This window comes from Canis lupus, chromosome 5 (genome assembly GCF_003254725.2).
Source record: "Canis lupus dingo isolate Sandy chromosome 5, ASM325472v2, whole genome shotgun sequence".
NCBI lineage: Eukaryota > Metazoa > Chordata > Mammalia > Carnivora > Canidae > Canis > Canis lupus.
This window is the reverse complement of record NC_064247.1, coordinates 35,868,007-35,885,629: the sequence shown is the minus strand read 5'-3', so window position 1 is coordinate 35,885,629 and position 17,623 is coordinate 35,868,007. Positions and strand designations below refer to the sequence as shown.

General features: G+C 45.2%; 1 protein-coding gene across 1 annotated transcript in view; it reads right to left on the bottom strand.

Annotated features, from left to right (window-relative positions):
• DNAH9 (dynein axonemal heavy chain 9) overlaps window positions 1-17,623 on the bottom strand; it is a 329,643-nt gene that overhangs the window by 285,633 nt on the left and 26,387 nt on the right. Inside the window, exons 8-12 of the mRNA XM_025428358.3 lie at window positions 16,737-16,853; window positions 10,134-10,284; window positions 7,704-7,818; window positions 3,163-3,231; window positions 1,377-1,503 (exon numbers count right to left, since the gene is read on the bottom strand). Coding sequence (XP_025284143.2) covers window positions 1,377-1,503; window positions 3,163-3,231; window positions 7,704-7,818; window positions 10,134-10,284; window positions 16,737-16,853 — 579 coding nt within the window. The remainder of the gene's footprint in view (window positions 1-1,376; window positions 1,504-3,162; window positions 3,232-7,703; window positions 7,819-10,133; window positions 10,285-16,736; window positions 16,854-17,623) is intronic.

The window sequence follows — 17,623 nt, the reverse complement described above, 5'->3', positions numbered from 1 at the left end:
CCAAGCAGGAGCTAAGGGATGTTTGCAGCTCTTCCTTGACTTGTATGTTTGGTTGTCTCCCCTTAACTCACTTTATAATTCAGGTATTAATTCCCTCTCCCCATTTTTCCCTTCTTTCCTCTCCCCCCTTGCCTCCTATTACCTACAAACACCTATAAAGCACCCACTACATGCTGTGCATTGGGGCAGAGAGAGTACTTGCTCTGGAGTATACAGAAGAGGAGTGGTCCATCCCCCATACCATCCTGAGGGCTGCTGAGTTCCTACAACTACTTCAGCTCAGTTTCTGGCTCTCTATTGCTGCATTCCTGGAGAACATGCCACTGAGACAGGAGTAGGCAAGGGCTTTTAGCTCCTTGTAGCCTATACTTTTAACATTTTTTTTCCCCATATGCTTCCTGATGCGGGCTGGCTTTTGATTTTCATGTTTCTCCAGCTTTACGCTCTCCATGCTGCCATAGTCCATAAGGACTTTCTGCTTTTCTGATCAGCTAGAGCAGCATCTCTCAATCTCAGTACTACTGACATTTTCAGACAAAATCTCCTGTTTGTGGGGTGCCATCCTGCATGTTGTAGGAAGTTTAGCAGCATCCTTAGAATCTACTCACCCTACACCATTGGCATTCAGTCCATGTTTAGCAACGCAAATTACTTCCAGGGGGACAAAATTGCCTCAGTTGAGTATCCGTAATCTAGAGTTTTATTTCCAAAGCTACTCCAGTGTGATTTATCATATATGATCTAATAAAGATACATCTCTACATGTTGAGGTTCCAGCTCCCAACTAGCTGGTGGGTTCCTTGAGGGCAGGAACTGGATCTTATATTTGGTTGGCCTTCTCATGTCTAGTCAACAGCCTTCATGTGGAGCATGCATTCAAGGCAGGCACAGTCAACTCTGTTTGGTACTAAAAGGTAATGCTGTCACCCCCTCTGTCTAAGGATGGGTAGTAATATCTATTCCTGTATAGATATACCTTCTGGAATTTCAAACAGTGCATATTTAGAAGAGGATATTGAAACTTGCAGATGAGTTCATCTTGAGTGTAACTGCCAGTCTAACTTTGTGCCTGAAGCCAAGTTCATAATAAAGCTATTACCACACAAATGAAAGGTAAAAAAAATGTTTTTTTTCAATTATATTCTGTTGTGCAAAATCAATGCAAATTTATTGGCCAATCATGGAGAATAATGTGGACATTAGACAACCTAAGAAAACACCACACCTCAGGATTCATTCCCCGGGAGGAGATCCAGGGTAGAAATTCTTTTCAGCACCTTCTATATTCTTATAAAAAGCCCCTTTGCCTTGGAGATCAGTGGAGTTCAATGAGTCTCTTGAGGAGCCCAAAAGGAATTTTCTGCCCCCTGATTTACCTGGGGGCTAAAGTTGACAGTGATCTGCTTTGTCTCAGGGTCACGTTTCAGAAGTGGCCGGGAAAGGTTGTATTGGGACTTCTCTGACACTGTCTGACACCAGTCCTCATAAAGTCTTGCCTCGTACCTGTGAGAACCAGAGACAACAGCCACCTGTTATGCACCCTTCCAGCACCCAGCAACGACCAATTGAAGACAGAGATATCTTAACAAATATGCAACCCAGGTATCTAAGTACGTACATACACATGTGTATATCATGAGCTGAAGATATTATTGGTAAAATACCTGAATCCATTCTTTTTTCTTTTCTTTTTTAGATTTTTGTTTATTTATTTAAAAGGGAGCAAGAAAGAAAGCATGAGTGGAGGGGTTGGGAAGAGCAGAGGGAGAGGGAGAAGCAGATTCTCCGCTGAGCAGGGAGCCTGACACAGCATTCACTCAGGATCCTAAGATTATGACCTGAGCCAAAGGCAGACACTTGGGGCCACCCAGGTGCCCCTTCCTGAATCCATTCTTAAGTCAATAACTCAGCCAGACACATCACCTGCAGGTAGCACCTCATTTCGAAAGGTGGCACAGCTTAAATGACAGGAGAGCAGAAAGAAAGGCTCCAAGCAATCTTTTCAGGGCAGAAGGGGAGTTGTGACCACTCTCATTAAATCCTGGAAGAACTTACTGGCTAAGATTTGCTCTCATGCTAATCTTCATGCAGCTCAAGACGTCCCTTGCTCAGTCATTAAACACTGACTGGATGCCTACCATGTGTTGGGCTTGAGGGATAACATGGGGAATAACACCCCATGGTAAATGCAGCTAATGTGTTGGAGCACAGGTAAGCAGAAAATACAGGAGTACAATCCTGGAGAGATGTACCGGGCATGAGGCCTCTCATGGCAGGGGTGAGTGCATGATGAGAAGAACACTAGGAAGGCTTCATGGAAGAGGGGCCACACTGAGCTTTGATGGAGTGTCAGAGGACCAGGAGAGGTAGGACAGTGAAAGGGAAATGAATGCTCCCAGTAGAAACAACAGCACAGCCCTGGGCAGAGGTAGGAAAGGGTGGACTGTGATCTGGGGACACCTGAGACCACAGGGGGCAGAGGTCAAGGCTGGAGAGGGAGGCAAAAGCCACGAGGAAGAGATGAGAGTTGGGGGGAGACCCTAAGAGGCCCCCCAGCCAGAGGATGTGCCAGCATCATCGGATCTGGGATTTGCTAACCATGGGGCAGTAGAACCTGTACCCACAGAAGACTTAACTGTGGCTTTAGAGCAGGAACAGCTCTGAGCCCATGCAAATGGCAAATTGTCATTCTTACCATTTCTGTGTCAGAGGACACAGGACATATTTATAAAACTCATCTCCTCTTTCTGCAGCACCAACTGTTGCTTTCTGCTCAGCGAGCAGCTGCTGTGATTTTCCGTGACACTGAGCCCCACGCCATGAGGAGCGCCCTACTTCCTCCAGCTCTGCCAAGTTCACGCTCCTCACAAAACCAGCCTGGAAAGTGTCTGTAACTAGAACGGAGCTGCATCTCCTCCCCAGACCCTGGGTTGGTGACCCCAGAAGCGCTGTAATCACAGGCATTGCAGTTACATCATAAGACAGAGAGTGGCATTTGGCAGCCGTGTGTGTGTGTGTGTGTGTGTGTGTGTGTGTGTGTGTGTGTTGGGGGGGGGGAGGGGGGCCTCCGGGTTTTTGCTGCACAAACCCGGAGCCACAAAAGGCCTCACAGGGTGGGGGGCGTGCCATTTGCAGAACAATGCAACCCCAGAAGCCACTTACTTTTCCAGCAACGAGAGCATATCTTCATATTTCTGGGTCATTCGCTTTCCTTCGGCAGATTCCATGCAACTGTCCCCACAAAAGAGAACAAGAAACGGCACCAGTTTAGAAGAAGCCAACATAACCATCTAAGTAACAAACTGCAGCCTGGAAAGAGACTGAATGGTTTTGGGGGCGGGTTTCCAAAGGCCCCTAAAGGAGCCTACCTCCTTCCTCAAGAACATCACCCACCGGCCACCAGAGGGCAGCTGCAGTTCCTGAAATGCTCGCCTCACCACCCCCCCCCCCCCGCCCCCCGCCCCGGGGGGGGGGGTGCAGGGAGAGCAGGACACAGCTACCCCCCACCCCTAGCCCAGCCAGTCCAGTGTGAGGAAGCGAAGTCCTTCCAAAATCTAAATAAAAGGGAAACTGAGATATGAGAAGAAAATTCTAGATGCAGCTTTCTGTATTTCGGGGAAAAAAACTGCATATAACATTATGCCTCATAACAAAACTATATAACATTAAACAATGTTTTATATATGTGTGTATATACATATATAGTAGTGTATGCACATACATGTGTATGTTATAAACATACATATATAACATGTATGTGTATCTTTCTCCTTCCCTGAAATCCTTCTAGGACACGTGATGACAAGACCTCCTACTCATTGACATGTCTATACAAGGTTCCTCTCTCACCTCTTGTGCCCCCAAATGTGAGCACACCGATGCACACATGTGCATACACACACAACACACACTCAGAGGCTCCGGCGGGGATGCTGGGAGCCACAGAGGAACAGAAGCTGAGTCCAGCTGGAGGCCCATTACCCACACCACTACCTGGTTTCGATGCTCCTCTGCAACCCAAAATGAAGAGACCAGCCTCCAGGAGAATTGAAGCAGCTGCCACTTTCAGAGCCTTCACACGAACTGTGTTGGAGGGTCTGTTTTGTGTGTGTTCTGCCGGCAAAGTGAGGCAGCTTTTTGCAAAGACTTTAAAACACCCACTTGGTCTTTACCAACAAGGTTTCTTCATCAGGTCTCTTGAGCTTACGGTATAAACCCTCAGGTACGCAGAGTAAGCATTGGATTTCCTGGTAGGTTTTCCCCCCTCTACTTGCTTAGTTCCCTTTCCTGGTGAATGAGCAGATGCACCTGTCGAGGCAGCAAAGAGACGTGGAAAGGGCTTCGGACTAGGTGGGTGCCCTCCCTCCCCCCATCCCAGTCTTCCCCTCACGAGCTGTGGGACTTCTGCAAACCTCCTAACCCTAGATCTCAGTTTTGTTTCTTGGAGAATGAGGCCAGAGGGGAGAGCGGTTTTTCACACTGGGCCCCGTGCCGGTTGCCTGAAAGTTTGATAGGTCACAGGAGTAAGTGCATACTTCCCATAGGTTCTACTTCTCTTCGTGGTAAGGAAAGTAGCCAGTTTGTATATACAGTTGACCTTCAACAACCTGTTGGGGAGAGGGGTGCTTCAGAGACACCAACCCCCATGCCAGCAGAAATCCGCATGTTAACTGTAACTCCCTAAAAACTTAACTACTGTTGACTGGAAGCCTTCCTATAATGTAAAGAGTCAATGAACACATATTTCCTACATTATTGCCTTATATAGTGCATTCTTATGATAAAGTAAAGAGAAAAAAACGGTAAGAAAATCATAAGGAAGGGAATGCATTACAGCACCATAAAAACTCTGTCTAGGTAGTGGGCCCTGTGCCCCCCGCCCAAGATCTATCTTCTGCTTCAGCAGTGTGTGCAGGGAACAGACCCCGCGCCACACCTCCTTCCGGCCTCCCCACCACCCTCCTACCTCTTGCCCAGCCGCAAACTTTGAACCATCCTCTCAGCCACCTCCTGCCTGCAGACCCGCCAGCACCAACCACAAGCTCCCGGGTTCATCAGAAGTACTCCACGTGGTCAGCCTGCACCTGCAGACCTCCTTCGCCTCCCTCCTTCCAGGCTTCTATGTCTACTGCAGTGATGTAGCTCTGGAGAGCTGGGCCACTTCTGCTACTTGGCCAAGAATGCTCAAGAGTGTCCAGCATCTCTTGAAGTTGCAAAAGCCACGCCTTAGCTGCGCCTCTTCTAGAACACGCAGGAGCCATCCCCGATGGGAAGGGTAAAACCTGTGGTGCCGTGGAGGCTGCCAGGGAGGTGGACGAGAACCTGAACCAGGTCCCTCTGGGTCTGCTGGCCCTGGGCTCTGCCCATCAGACTTCCTCTCCGCTCCTCGTGAGTCCTGAAGAACAACTTCCTAGAGGAGCAGGTGAAACTCAAGAAGATGGTGGGCACTTGATGCACCCAGACTGGGCTGGGCAGGTGGCTCCTCCTGTGCCAAAGGCTGGCTCACTCTCCAGCAGGACGAGACTTGCCTCCCGGACCCCTCTGGCATCCCCGTGGTGTCAGGACTTCGGCAGGAGCCTACCTCTCCCTGCAGCTACTAGGCAGCTTTTAACCACCCTGGAGCCCTCGCCCAAGCCCTGGACCAAATGGAAACTAAAACTTTGTAGAAAAAAAAAAAAAATCTGGGCTTAAATCAGCTGTATAATATAGGGTACAGTACAAACGTGAATTCATTTTTAAACAAAGGGGACTTTTGGGGGGAGCTGGAGAGGACGCTTTGGAATGTCAATCAGATCCCCCCTCCAGGCCCAGGCCCTCTTACCACTTCCCATCTCCCTTGGCCATCGATGCTGGCTGCTGACAAAGCGCAGCTGCCTCCCTCTTGGGGAACAGCTGCAGCCAGAGAGCCCCTTGCCCAAGATCATGCCCCTCCCCTGGGACAGCCCACATCCACGGGCAGGTTAAGAAGATGGGGGCTCAGCAGTACTTGGGGCCAAGCCTCTGTGGCTGGGGACTCCCTGGAAAGGGCTCTGGGCTGGGACTCCTGAGCCCTGGAATGTTCCAGTTCCTTCTGGGCTCTCTCTGGGGCTGTAGGCCTATCACCTCATTTGCTTCTCTGAGTTTCTTCCTCTGCAAAACAAAGAGCTCAGCTAGCTCAGACCAGATCAGCAGGCCTGTGTATTTGACCTGTGTGGAGTTTGGGGAAAGGTGAGGTACTTGCTAATTCTGAAGTTGGCCACTTTCATACACATCGTGATTTTCAGCTTCTCTTGGAGTCAGGAGATTATTCACACTGAGCCTGCTTTCCTGCTGGGCAGCCCTGGATGGGGTGTGGGGACCCCTGCTGGACCACATCCTGGCTGTCTTGCATCATCTTCCCAGCAGCCTCTGAAAGACTTCAGTCTTACCACCTGGGCCAGAGGGGCTCTAACGCCCCCACCTAAGGCCAGAACACCTGTAAAGCCCGTGTCTCAACGCTAATTTTTCTGTTTGGTTTGCCAAAGCTGAGAGCCCTCCACGAGGTTCTTTAGAAAGAAGATTTGAAAGACGAGGGTGGCTCAGTGGCTGAGCATCTGTCTTCAGCTCAGGGCATGATCCCAGAATCCTGGCATCAAGTCCTACATCGGGCTCCCCACAGGGAAACTGCTTTGCCCTCTGCCTATGTCTCTGCCTCTGTGTGTGTGTGTGTGTGTGTCTCTCTCTTGAAAAAAATAAAATATTTAAAAAAAAAAAAAAAGAACAAAAGAGGGGTCACTGAAAGACTGCCCTTCCTTGAAGCATCCTGAACAGATCCTGCAGACAGCTCTCCCTCGCATCTAGCTGCCAAGGTGCCTTGACCTGGCTTGGCTTCTAGGTTCAGCTGAGTGGTAGGCCAATGGTTTCCAAACCTGGTCAACTGTTGGAACTGCAGGAGGGAGCCTGCTAAGGAAGCAGGTTCATAGATTCGGATTCTGTGCAGTGGGAGACGAAGCCTGGGAATCAGCATTTAACAGGAGCCCAAGGTACTCTAATAGGCAAAGTCCTTGCACCATGCTGTAGGAAACTCTGGGCTTCATTATTTTCCAGCAACCTTAGGAGCCAGGCAACACTGTGTCAGAGGAGATATGTTGGTCGAGCCCCACTGCTTGAAAGCCCCTAACTAACGTACCTATAGAAACAAATCTCATGGAGCAAGAAGAGGCAGCTGGCCATCCTTTAAGCTTCATTTAACACCAAGGGGCCTCCAATCGGTCCAAATGTATCAATCTCTCTACGGAATGTTTGTGCCCTCTTACCCCAAAATTCACATGTTGAAATCCTAACGTGCAATGGGATAGGATTAGGAGGCAGGGCCTTTCAGAGGGCCTAACCAGGCCAAGAGAGTGGAGTCCTCACGAAGGGATTTGCAGGGAATAAGAAGAGGCCCCACCGGGGTCCCCTGCACCTCCTATCCTATGAGGACCAGTGAGAAGACACTGAGGAGGGCGGGCCCTCCTCAGACACCGAATCTGCCTGCATTGAAATCTGGGAACTTCTCAGCCTCCAGAGCTGTGAGGACCATCTCCGATATTCTGTATAAACAGCCCAAGCGGGCTGAGATGCTGGAGAGAGATGAAGAGGATTTTCAGGCCCAAGGTAAGTGAGTTGCGTGTCTCCAACACTCAAAATCCAGAGCAGGAGCTAAAGCCCAAGACAAAACTGCCTCTCAGGGACCAGTTACTCACGGATGTGCAAGGCGTCTGAAGTTGGTGGAGGGACCCTGGATGCGCTGCCTCAGCTCCTGCGCCCAGTGGAGACCCCCGGCCATGGCTGGCATGTTCTTGTGCGTGGAGGAGAACCCTGGCGGGGCACAGCACAGCCCAAATGAGCCAGGCCCCGCCCAGGAACACCTCCCCCCAGTTACCTCCCCAGTCCTGTCTCCATGTGCTAATGTCACCCTGGGCTCACACTGAGATGGGGGCTCCGGGGAGATCACCGTGTGAGCAAGGAGTGACCTTGGGCAGAACACTGCATGGGGGCGGAGGACAGGTGTTCCCAGCCCGGCTCTGCTGCTCACTGGCTGTCTGACTCCACGCCACTGACTTTCCACCTGCCGCACAGCAGTAGCCCCTGGGGGCTCCTTAAAACTACTGATGCTTAGGAGCACCTGGGTGGCTCAGTGCTTGGGCGCCTGCCTTTGCTCAGGGCATTATGCCAGGGTCCTAGGATGGAGTCCTGCATCTGGCTTCCTGCTCAGTGGGGAGCCTGCTTCTCCCTCTCCCACTTGAGCTCTCTCTCTCACTCTCTCTCTGTCAAATAAATAAATAAAATCTTAAAAAAAAATACTGATGCTTGGACCCTGCCTTCACCTTTCTGATTTAATTGGTCTGGGCAGGGCCTGGTCACTCATACTTTTAAATGTATGTAATACCAGAGTGAAAGGGAGCACCTAGGTGGCTCAGTTGGTTAAACGTCTGACTTGTGATCTCAGCTCAGGTCTTGATCTCATTGGGAGAAGTTCCATTGTACATTCAGGGTTGAAAACATGACCTTCAACAGAGAACTTAATCTCTCTGGGTCTCAGGTTTTTTTCACCTATAAAGTGGGGATAATATCTTCCCTGCTTAATTTCCAGGATTTCTAGGAGAATTCACTGCAATTATGAATAAGACTGGCTGCATGGACTGTGAGCCACAAGACCAGAGTTGGCACAGTCTGGATAGTCTGACTTTGGCCCATAAAATTGGCTTCCTGGCTCATAATTAGTTGTCATGGTTGAACAAGTATTAGATAGATTTCTTGATTTCATCCTTCCTTCCTTTCTTTTCTCCTTCCTTCCTTCCTTCCTTCCTTCCTTCCTTCCTTCCTTCCTTCCTTCCTTCCTTCCTCAGCTGAAAGATTTGGTGAGAACAAGCCACTGCTTCTAACTAGCAACCAGAGCTAAATAGCTGTCTCTGCCTTTATTTTGCCACAGACCTCACCACTCCCTGTTGTCTTACACTCAACACAGATCTATTACAGTTACTTTCTCCCTAGCCTCCACGATAGGCAAAATTCTATGATGACACCAACGACCCTCATGCATACATAATCCTCTTCTTATTAGTGTGTGAGGAACCTGGCTACAATGAGAAATCACTCCTGTGACAATGTTATGTTAGATGGCAAAAGGGAAATGATCCTGGGTGGGCCTGACTTCATCAGGTGAGTCCTCTAAAAGCAGACTATTTCTCTGGTTGCAGGAAACAGAAGTCAGGGATGGGAAGCAAGCATAAGAAGGATTCGGGGTGCCACTACTGGCTTGAGGATGGAGGCAGCCACACAGCCTTGCCACATATCTGGTCACTAAATGGTCCCCCCAGCTGGCAGCCATCAAGGAATTGCAAATCTCAGGCCTACTGTCACAAAGAACTGAATTCCCCCAACAAAATAAGCTGGAAGGTGGATTTTCTCCCCCAAAGCCTCCTGATGAGAATTTGGCCTGACTGACACTTTGATTTCAACCCTGAGCACTCAGAATGGGAAAAAAGCTCCATCAAGCTGGGCTCTGACCTACAGAATTATGAGCCAAAAGATGGGTGTTGTTTTATTTAAGCCACTAACATCACATTATGTCCTGGGATCCTGGGATTGAGTCCTATATCAGGCTCCCCACAGGGAGCCTGCTTCTCCCTCTGCCTATGTTTCTGCCTCTCTCTGTGTCTCTCATGGATAAATAAGTAAAATCTTTTTTAAAGAATGGAAAAATCACACCTTGGTATGATAGCACCCTTGGTCGGGCGCCTGACAGCTCCTCCCTCCAAAGGCATGGCTGATATAGTGTTGGAGGGGATCAGAAACTTTTCTGGGGCATGTTATTGTGGTATGTCAGAGACTAAGCAGTATGGCAGCAATGACCAAGGGTCAACTGGTACATTATGCTCGGGTCTCAACCAGAAGCAGTTAGGACTTGACTGCTCTGGGCCAATCTCAGCCCCAGAGACAGGGAAATGCTCAGTTCAGTGAATTCTACAATTACCCAAGATGGTCTGAGATGCCAAGCAAGAATGTCTTGCTTTCTTTTCCAGGAGGATATCATGGGTCCATCTTGGCCATTTAACAGATACAAGAGGAGTGAGTTGCACCCTTCCAGGCATCACAACTGCCCCATTCATATCCGCTGGCAGCAAACCTACCAAGTTCGGCCTCTTCCTGGACACGCTGACTGTAGATTGCCCTCACTGTATCCAAGTCTTTGATGAACATGTGGATGAGCAGCAGGTATTTTTCAGAGGCATCCTGTGCCACCAGCGGTCTTTCCAGAAGTTTCCCTGCTATGTCTAGCAGCTGCAAAGGAGGCAGAGAGAGAAGAAGAAGTCACAGTTTCAACCTTTCTAAAGTCACATACATCTTGTTTCCTGGCTTTTCTTTCATATGTCTGCCAACAAAAGAGGGTCAAAATTGTTATTGTGACTCTATCAGTAATTATGAATAGGTGGGTATTCATGGTTGTTGTTTTTTTTTAATTTTACTTATTTATTTGACAGAGTGAGAGAGAAGGAACACATGAGCAGCGGGGAGGGGCAGAGGGAAAAGCAGACTCCCCACTGAGTGTGGAGCCCGATGTGAGGCTCGATCCCAGGACCCTGAGATCATGACCTGATCCAAAGGCAGATGCTTAAATGACTGAGCCACCCAGGTGCTCTTCTCCTTTGCTTCTAAATGAGGAGTCCTGAATTACCCACTGAACCCTCATGTGTTGAGAGAACCTGAATAAAAGACCAAACAAAGAGAAAACTAAGGATATCAGAGAGGTGAAGTTCTCCATTAAAAAAAAGACTGAAAACAAAGGTGGAGGGTGAAGACGGAGACAAGATAAAACAGTTAAGTGGGTGTCGGGGAGAATGTGGAAGGCTAAAATTTGAGGGTGGGAGCAAGAACAAAGTTTCAGAGAGAATTCTGGAACTAATTTCTGAAATGAGTTCAAATGCTTGGAGAGGAATCCTACTAGTGCTCCCCTATGAATTAGGGAGCCACACTATTTATTAAAGGTCATACATATCTATACTTGATGGCTAATGAAGCCTGGCATGCTGGGTTACCTGATAACCTGGAATAGCACAGACTCATCCATCTGAGGTTTGAGCCTCTTCTACAACTGTCCCAGTGGTCATCGAGGCTACCTGAGGATATTTCTGATGACTGGAAACTTACCCACTTCTCAAAGAAGTCCACTTCACCTTCTCAAGAAGTCCATTTCACCTTTCAATAGCTTTCACAGAAATCTCTCTCCTCCACTGAGCCAAAATCTGCTTCCTGGTAACTGCCACTGATCAGTCCTGGATCTAATTCTTAAGCCTTTACAGAGTAAGTTCCTTTGTAGTTAATAAAAGATCGATCACATGCTATGAAAGTGTCATGTCTTATGACTCAGAATTCTCAGTGTGCAGCCATTTGTCTACTCATCATCCTAAGCCTCCTCCCTATTCTTGTTCCATTTTGCTCCTTCCCTGTTATACAGGGCAAAGGTAGAGTCTTCTTATTCTAGTTGCTAGTAGCTGACTGCTATAACCAGTTACGTAGGGTTTTCTCCAGCTTCAGTCAACCATGCAGCACTGGTTAAATAGCAGGGTACAGCAGAGCCATGGATTCAGGGTGGGGACCATAGCAGGCTTCTCCACTTCTAATGGCCATTGTATTGATAAGGCCCAGAGAGAGCATTCCAGAATAAATTCTTTTTTAAAAAAGTTTATTTATTTATTTAAGTAATCTCTACACTCAGTGTGAGGCTTGAACCCATAACCCCAAGATCAAGAGTCTCATGCTCTTCTGTGGGAAAGAAAGACCAAAAATAACAAAGGCTAGAAAGGAACAGAGAAGATCTGCAGAAACAGCAACTTTACAGGTAATATAATGGCACTAAATTCATATCTTTCAATAATTATTGTGAATGAAAGTGGACTAAATTCTCTAATCAAAAGACACAAGATATCAGAATAGATTAAAAAAAAAAAACAAGACCCATTGATATGTTTACAAGAGATCCCTTCTAGACCCAAAGACACATCCAGATTGAAAATGAGGGGGTGGAGAACCACTGATCAGGCTTATGGACATCAAAAGAAAGCCAGAGTGGCCATACTTATATCAAACTAGATTTTAAACCAAAGACTATAATAAGAGATGAAGAAGGACACTATATCATAATAAATGGGTCCATCCAATAAGAAGATCTAACAATTGTAAATATTTATGTAAACAAATATCTAACTTGGGCGCAGCCAAATATATAAATCAATTAATAACAAACTTAAAGAAACTCATTGATGATAATACAATAATAGTAGGGGACTTTAACACTCTACTCATAGCAACAGACAAATCATCCAAAGAGAAGATCAACAGGGAAACAAGGCCTTTGAAAGACACACTGGACCAGATGGGACTTCACAGATAATATTCAGAACATTTTGTCCTAAAGCAGCAGAACACACATTCTTCTCAAATGCACTTGGAACATTCTCCAGAGTAGACCACATACCAGGTCACAAATCAGGACTCAATAGTACAAAAAGACTGAGATCATACCATGCAAATTTTCAGACCACAACACTATTAAACTTGAAGTCAACCACAAGAAGAAATTTGGAAGGACCACAAATACATGGAGGTTAAAGAGCATCCTAATAAAGAATGAATGGGTCGACAAAGAAGTTAAAGAAGAATTTAAAAAACACATAGGGGCAAGTGAAAATAAAAACACGACAGTCCAAAACCTTTGGGATGCAGCAAAGGCTGTTCCTAAGAGGGAAGTACTCTGTAATACAGGCCTTCCTCAAGAAACAAGAGAAGTCTCAAATATACAACCTAACCTTACACTCAAAGGAGCTGGAAAAAGAACAGCAAATAAAGCCTAAGTCCAGCAGAAGAAGGGAAATAATAAAGATTAGTGAAGAAATCAATGATATAGAAATTACAAAAACAGTGGAATGGATCAACAGAACTAGGAGCTGGTTCTTTGAAAGAATTAACGAGATTGATAAACACCTAGCCAGACATGTCAAAAAGAAGAGAGAATGGACCCAAAAAAATAAAATCACAAATGGAAGAGGAGAGATCACACCAACACTGTAGAAATACAAACAATTTTAAGAGAATATTATGAGCTATTATATGCCAACAAATTAGGCAATCTGGAAGAAATAAATAAATTCCTAGAAACATATAAACTACCACAACTGAAACAAGAAGAAATAGAAAATCTGAACAGACCCATAACTAGCAAAGAAATTGAATCAGTAGTCAAAAATCCAACAAACAAGAGTCCAGGGCTAAATGGCTCCCCAGGGGAATTCTACCAAACATTTAAAGAAGAATTAATATCTATTTTTCTGAAGCTGTTCCAAAAAATATAGATGGAAGGAAAACTTCCGAACTCATTCTAGGTGGCTAACATTATCTTGATTCTAAAGCCAAAGACCCCACTAAAAAGGAGAATTATAGACCAACGTCCCTGATGAACATGGATGCAAAAATTCTAAACAAGATACTAGGTAATCAGATCCAACAGTACATTAAAAGAATTATTCACCATGACCAGAGTGGGGTTTATTTCTGGGCTTCAAGGGTAGTTCAACATCTGCAAATCAATTAATGTGATACATCACATTAATAAAAGAAAGGGCAAGAACCATCTGATCTTCTCAATAGATGCAGAAAAAGCATTTGACAAAATACAGCATCCTTTCTTGATAAAAAAAAAAAAAACACAACAAAGTAAGGATAGAGGGCACATACCTCAACATCATAAAAGTCACGTACAAAAGACCCACAAAAGACCCACAGCTAATATCATCCTCAATGGGGAAAAACTGAGAGCTTTTCCCCTGAGGTCAGGAACATGATAGAGGTGTTCACTCTCATCACTGTTGCTCAACATAGTACTGGAAGTCCTAGCCTCAGCAATCAGGCAATAACAACAAAAAAATAAATAAGAGGCATCCAAAAAGCAAAGAAGAAGTCAAACTTTCACTCTTCAGAGACAATATAACACTCTACGTAGAAAAGCTGGAAGACTCCACCAAAAAATTGCTAAAACGGATATAGGAATTCAGCAAATTTAGGATATAAAATCAATGCATGGAAGTCTGCTGCTGCATTTCTATACATCAGCAATGAAGCAGCAGAAAGAGAAATCAAAGAATCGATTCCACTTATAATTGCATCAAAACCCATAAGATATCTGGGAATAAACCTAACCAAAGGAGTAAATGAAATATACGCTGAAAACTATAGAACACTTATGAAAGAAATTGAGGAAGACACAAAGAAATGGAAAAACATTCCATGTTCATGGATTGGAAGAACAAATATTGTTAAAATATCTATACTACCCAAAGTAACATACACATTCAATGCAATCTCTGGCAAAATAACACCAGCATTTTTCAGAGCTCAAACAAACTATTCTAAAAATTTGTATGGAATCAGAAAAGACCCTAAATATCCAAAGGGATGTTGAGAAAGAAAACCAAAGCTGGAGGCATCACAATTCCAGACTTGAAACTCTATTAAAAAGCTGTAATCATCAGGGCACCTGGGTGGCTCAGTGGCTGAGCATCTGCCTTGGGCTCAGGGCATAATCCTGGTCTCGGGATTGAGTCCCACTTAGGGCTCCCGCAAGGAGGAGCCTGTTTTTCCCTCTGCCTGTATCTCTGCCTCTCTCCCTGTGTCTCTCATGAATAAATAAATAAAATCTTTAAAAAAACAAAACAAAGGTGTAATCATCAACACTGCATGGCACAAAAACAGACACATAGATCAATGGAAGAGAATGAAGAACCCAGAAATGGACCGTCAACTCTATGATCAACCAATTTTCAGCAAAGCAGGAAAGAATATCCAACGGAAAAGAGATAGTCTCTTCAATAAATGGTGTGGGGAAAATTGGACAGTCACATGGAGAAGAATAAAACTGGACCATTCCCTTATACCATACACAAAGATAAACTCAAAATGGATGAAAGACCTAAATATGAGACAGGAATTCATTAAAATCCTAGAGGAGAACCTAGCAACCTCTTTGACCTCAATTGCAGCAACTTTTAACTAGACATGTCTCCAGAGGCAAGGGAAACAAAAGCAAAAATCAACTATGCGGGACTTCATCAAGATAAAAAGCTTCTGCACAGCAAAGGAAACAACAAAACTAAAAGACAACCTACAGAATGGGAGAAGGTATTTGCAAATGACAAAGGGCTAGTATTGAAACTCTATAAAGAACTCATCAAACTCAACACTCAAAAAACAAAAATCTAGTTAAGAAATGGGCAGAAGACATGAACAGATGTTTCTCCAAAGAAGACATACACCTGGCCAACAGACACAGGGGGAAAAAAATGCTTCACATCACTCTAATCAGGGAAATACACATCAAAACCACAATGAGATCCCACCTCACACCAGTGAGAATGGTGAAAATTAACAAGACGGGAAACAATAAATGTTGGAAAGGATGTGGAGAAAGGGGAACCCTCTAATACTGTTGGTGGGAATGCAAGCTGGTACAGCCACTCTGGAAAACAGTATGGAGGGTCCTCAAGAAATTAAAAATAGAGCTACCCTACAACCCAGCAATTGCACTACTAGGTATTTATCCAAAGGATACAGAAGTAGTGATTCAAAGAGCATCTGCACCCCAGTGTTTATAGCAGTAATGTCCACAATAGCCAAAATATGGAAATAGCCCAGATCTTAGATGTCCATCAATGGAAAAATGGATATATACACAAAAAATGTGTGTATATATCATTATATACTATTTTATATATATATATATATATATATATATATATATATATATATATATATATAACAGAATGTTACTCAGCCATTAGAAAGAATGAAATCTTGCCATTTGCAACAATGTGGATGAGCCAGAGAGCTTATTATGCTCAGTGAAATAAGTCAGAGAAAGACAATTATCATGTGATTTCACTCATATGTGGAATTTAAGAAACAAAACAAGTGAACATAGAGGAAGGGAAGGAAAAATGAAGTAAGATAAAAACAGAGAAGGAGACAAACCACAAGAGACTTAACTATAAGAAACAATTAGGGTCACTGGAGGGGGGGTGAGGGATGGGGTAACTGGGTGATGGGCATGAAGGAGGAACTTATAATGAGCACTGGATGTCACATGCAACTGACGAATCACTAAATTCTACATCTGAAACTAATAATACACTATAGATTAACTTGAATTTCAATAAAATCAAATTAAAATTAAAAAAAGAAGAGTTGCATGCTCTTCTGCCTAAGCCAGCCCAGCCCCTCCAGAGTAACTCTCCTGAAAAGTATTTTTAGGTCACTGTGTTTCTTTTGTTTTCTTTAAGATTATTTATTTATTTATTGATGAGAGACCCAGAGAGAGAGGCAGAGACACAGGCAGAGGGAGAAGCAGGCTCCATGCAGGGAGCCCGATGTGGGACTCGATCCCAGGACCCTGGGATCACAACCTGAGCCGAAGGCAGATGCTCAACCACTGAGCCACCCAGGTACCGCCATTGCTGTGTTTCTAGAAAATCATTAATTATCAACCCGGGAAGCCTAGTCCCAACCCCCCACCCCCACCCCAGTCCCTTGCCCTGGTTCGCCCACAGTACCTCTCTGCAAGATTGACGGGAATAATTACTCTCCATGGGAACAAAACAGTGGGAAGAGGATCCTTGCCCTCCACCACTGAGGGTGGGGGTGTGAGGATAGAGCCCAGCAAGAGTACCCCGACCTACTGCACAAACCTTAAAGGCATGCTCCAAACCAGGGGCATCATCGAAGGCTTGGCTGAACACAGTCCCCAGTCTTCGGTCAAGATCTTCTACTCTCTGGTTAAATTCAGACACGTCATTTTCAAATTCCTAAAGAGACGTCACAGGGTCATAAGACAATGATTTCCTCAAGGCCAATCCCACTGTGCTCTTTCTGACAAGCTTTATACTTAAAGTGGCTACACCAAGGATTTATTTTTTCTTTTTATAAAAAAATTTTATTTATTTATTCATGAGAGACACACAGAGAGAGGCAGAGACACAGGCAGAGGGAGAAGTGGGCTCCCTGCAGGCAGACCCATGCAGGACTCCATCCCAGGACCCCAGGATCACGACCTAAGCCAAAGGCAGACGCTCAACCACTGAGCTACCCAGGAGCTACCCAGGAGCCCTTATTTTAATTTTCTAAACATCACCTACCCACACAGACAGTGACCCTATTATTGCAGTATTTGTTTTCTTAGGCACAAGGCAAAATGGTAAAGCGAGTGGGATGGGAGGTTGGTCACTCCCTTTCTGGGCCCCTCTATGACCTCCTGAAGTCCAGGGCCAGCTCATGTCACTCCAAAGTCTACCTCAGCAGCGGCAGCCCCAGCAATGAGGCTCTTCTGTTCTGACCACCTACTTTCCCTCCTCCCCCAAGTCAAAATCCTTTTTTTTTTTTTTTTAGTGTAAATAAACTAATCTGGCCACTAGGAGGAAAGCTAGCTAATTAAGCTAATACCCACTATTTCTTCTAAGTATGCTTTAATTGGTTAAGAGGCAGCTAGCCATTGTTTCCAAGGTTGCCAAATTTAGCAAGCAAAGGTACATAGAAGATACCCAGTTAAATGTAAATTTCAGATCCATGATGAATAGAC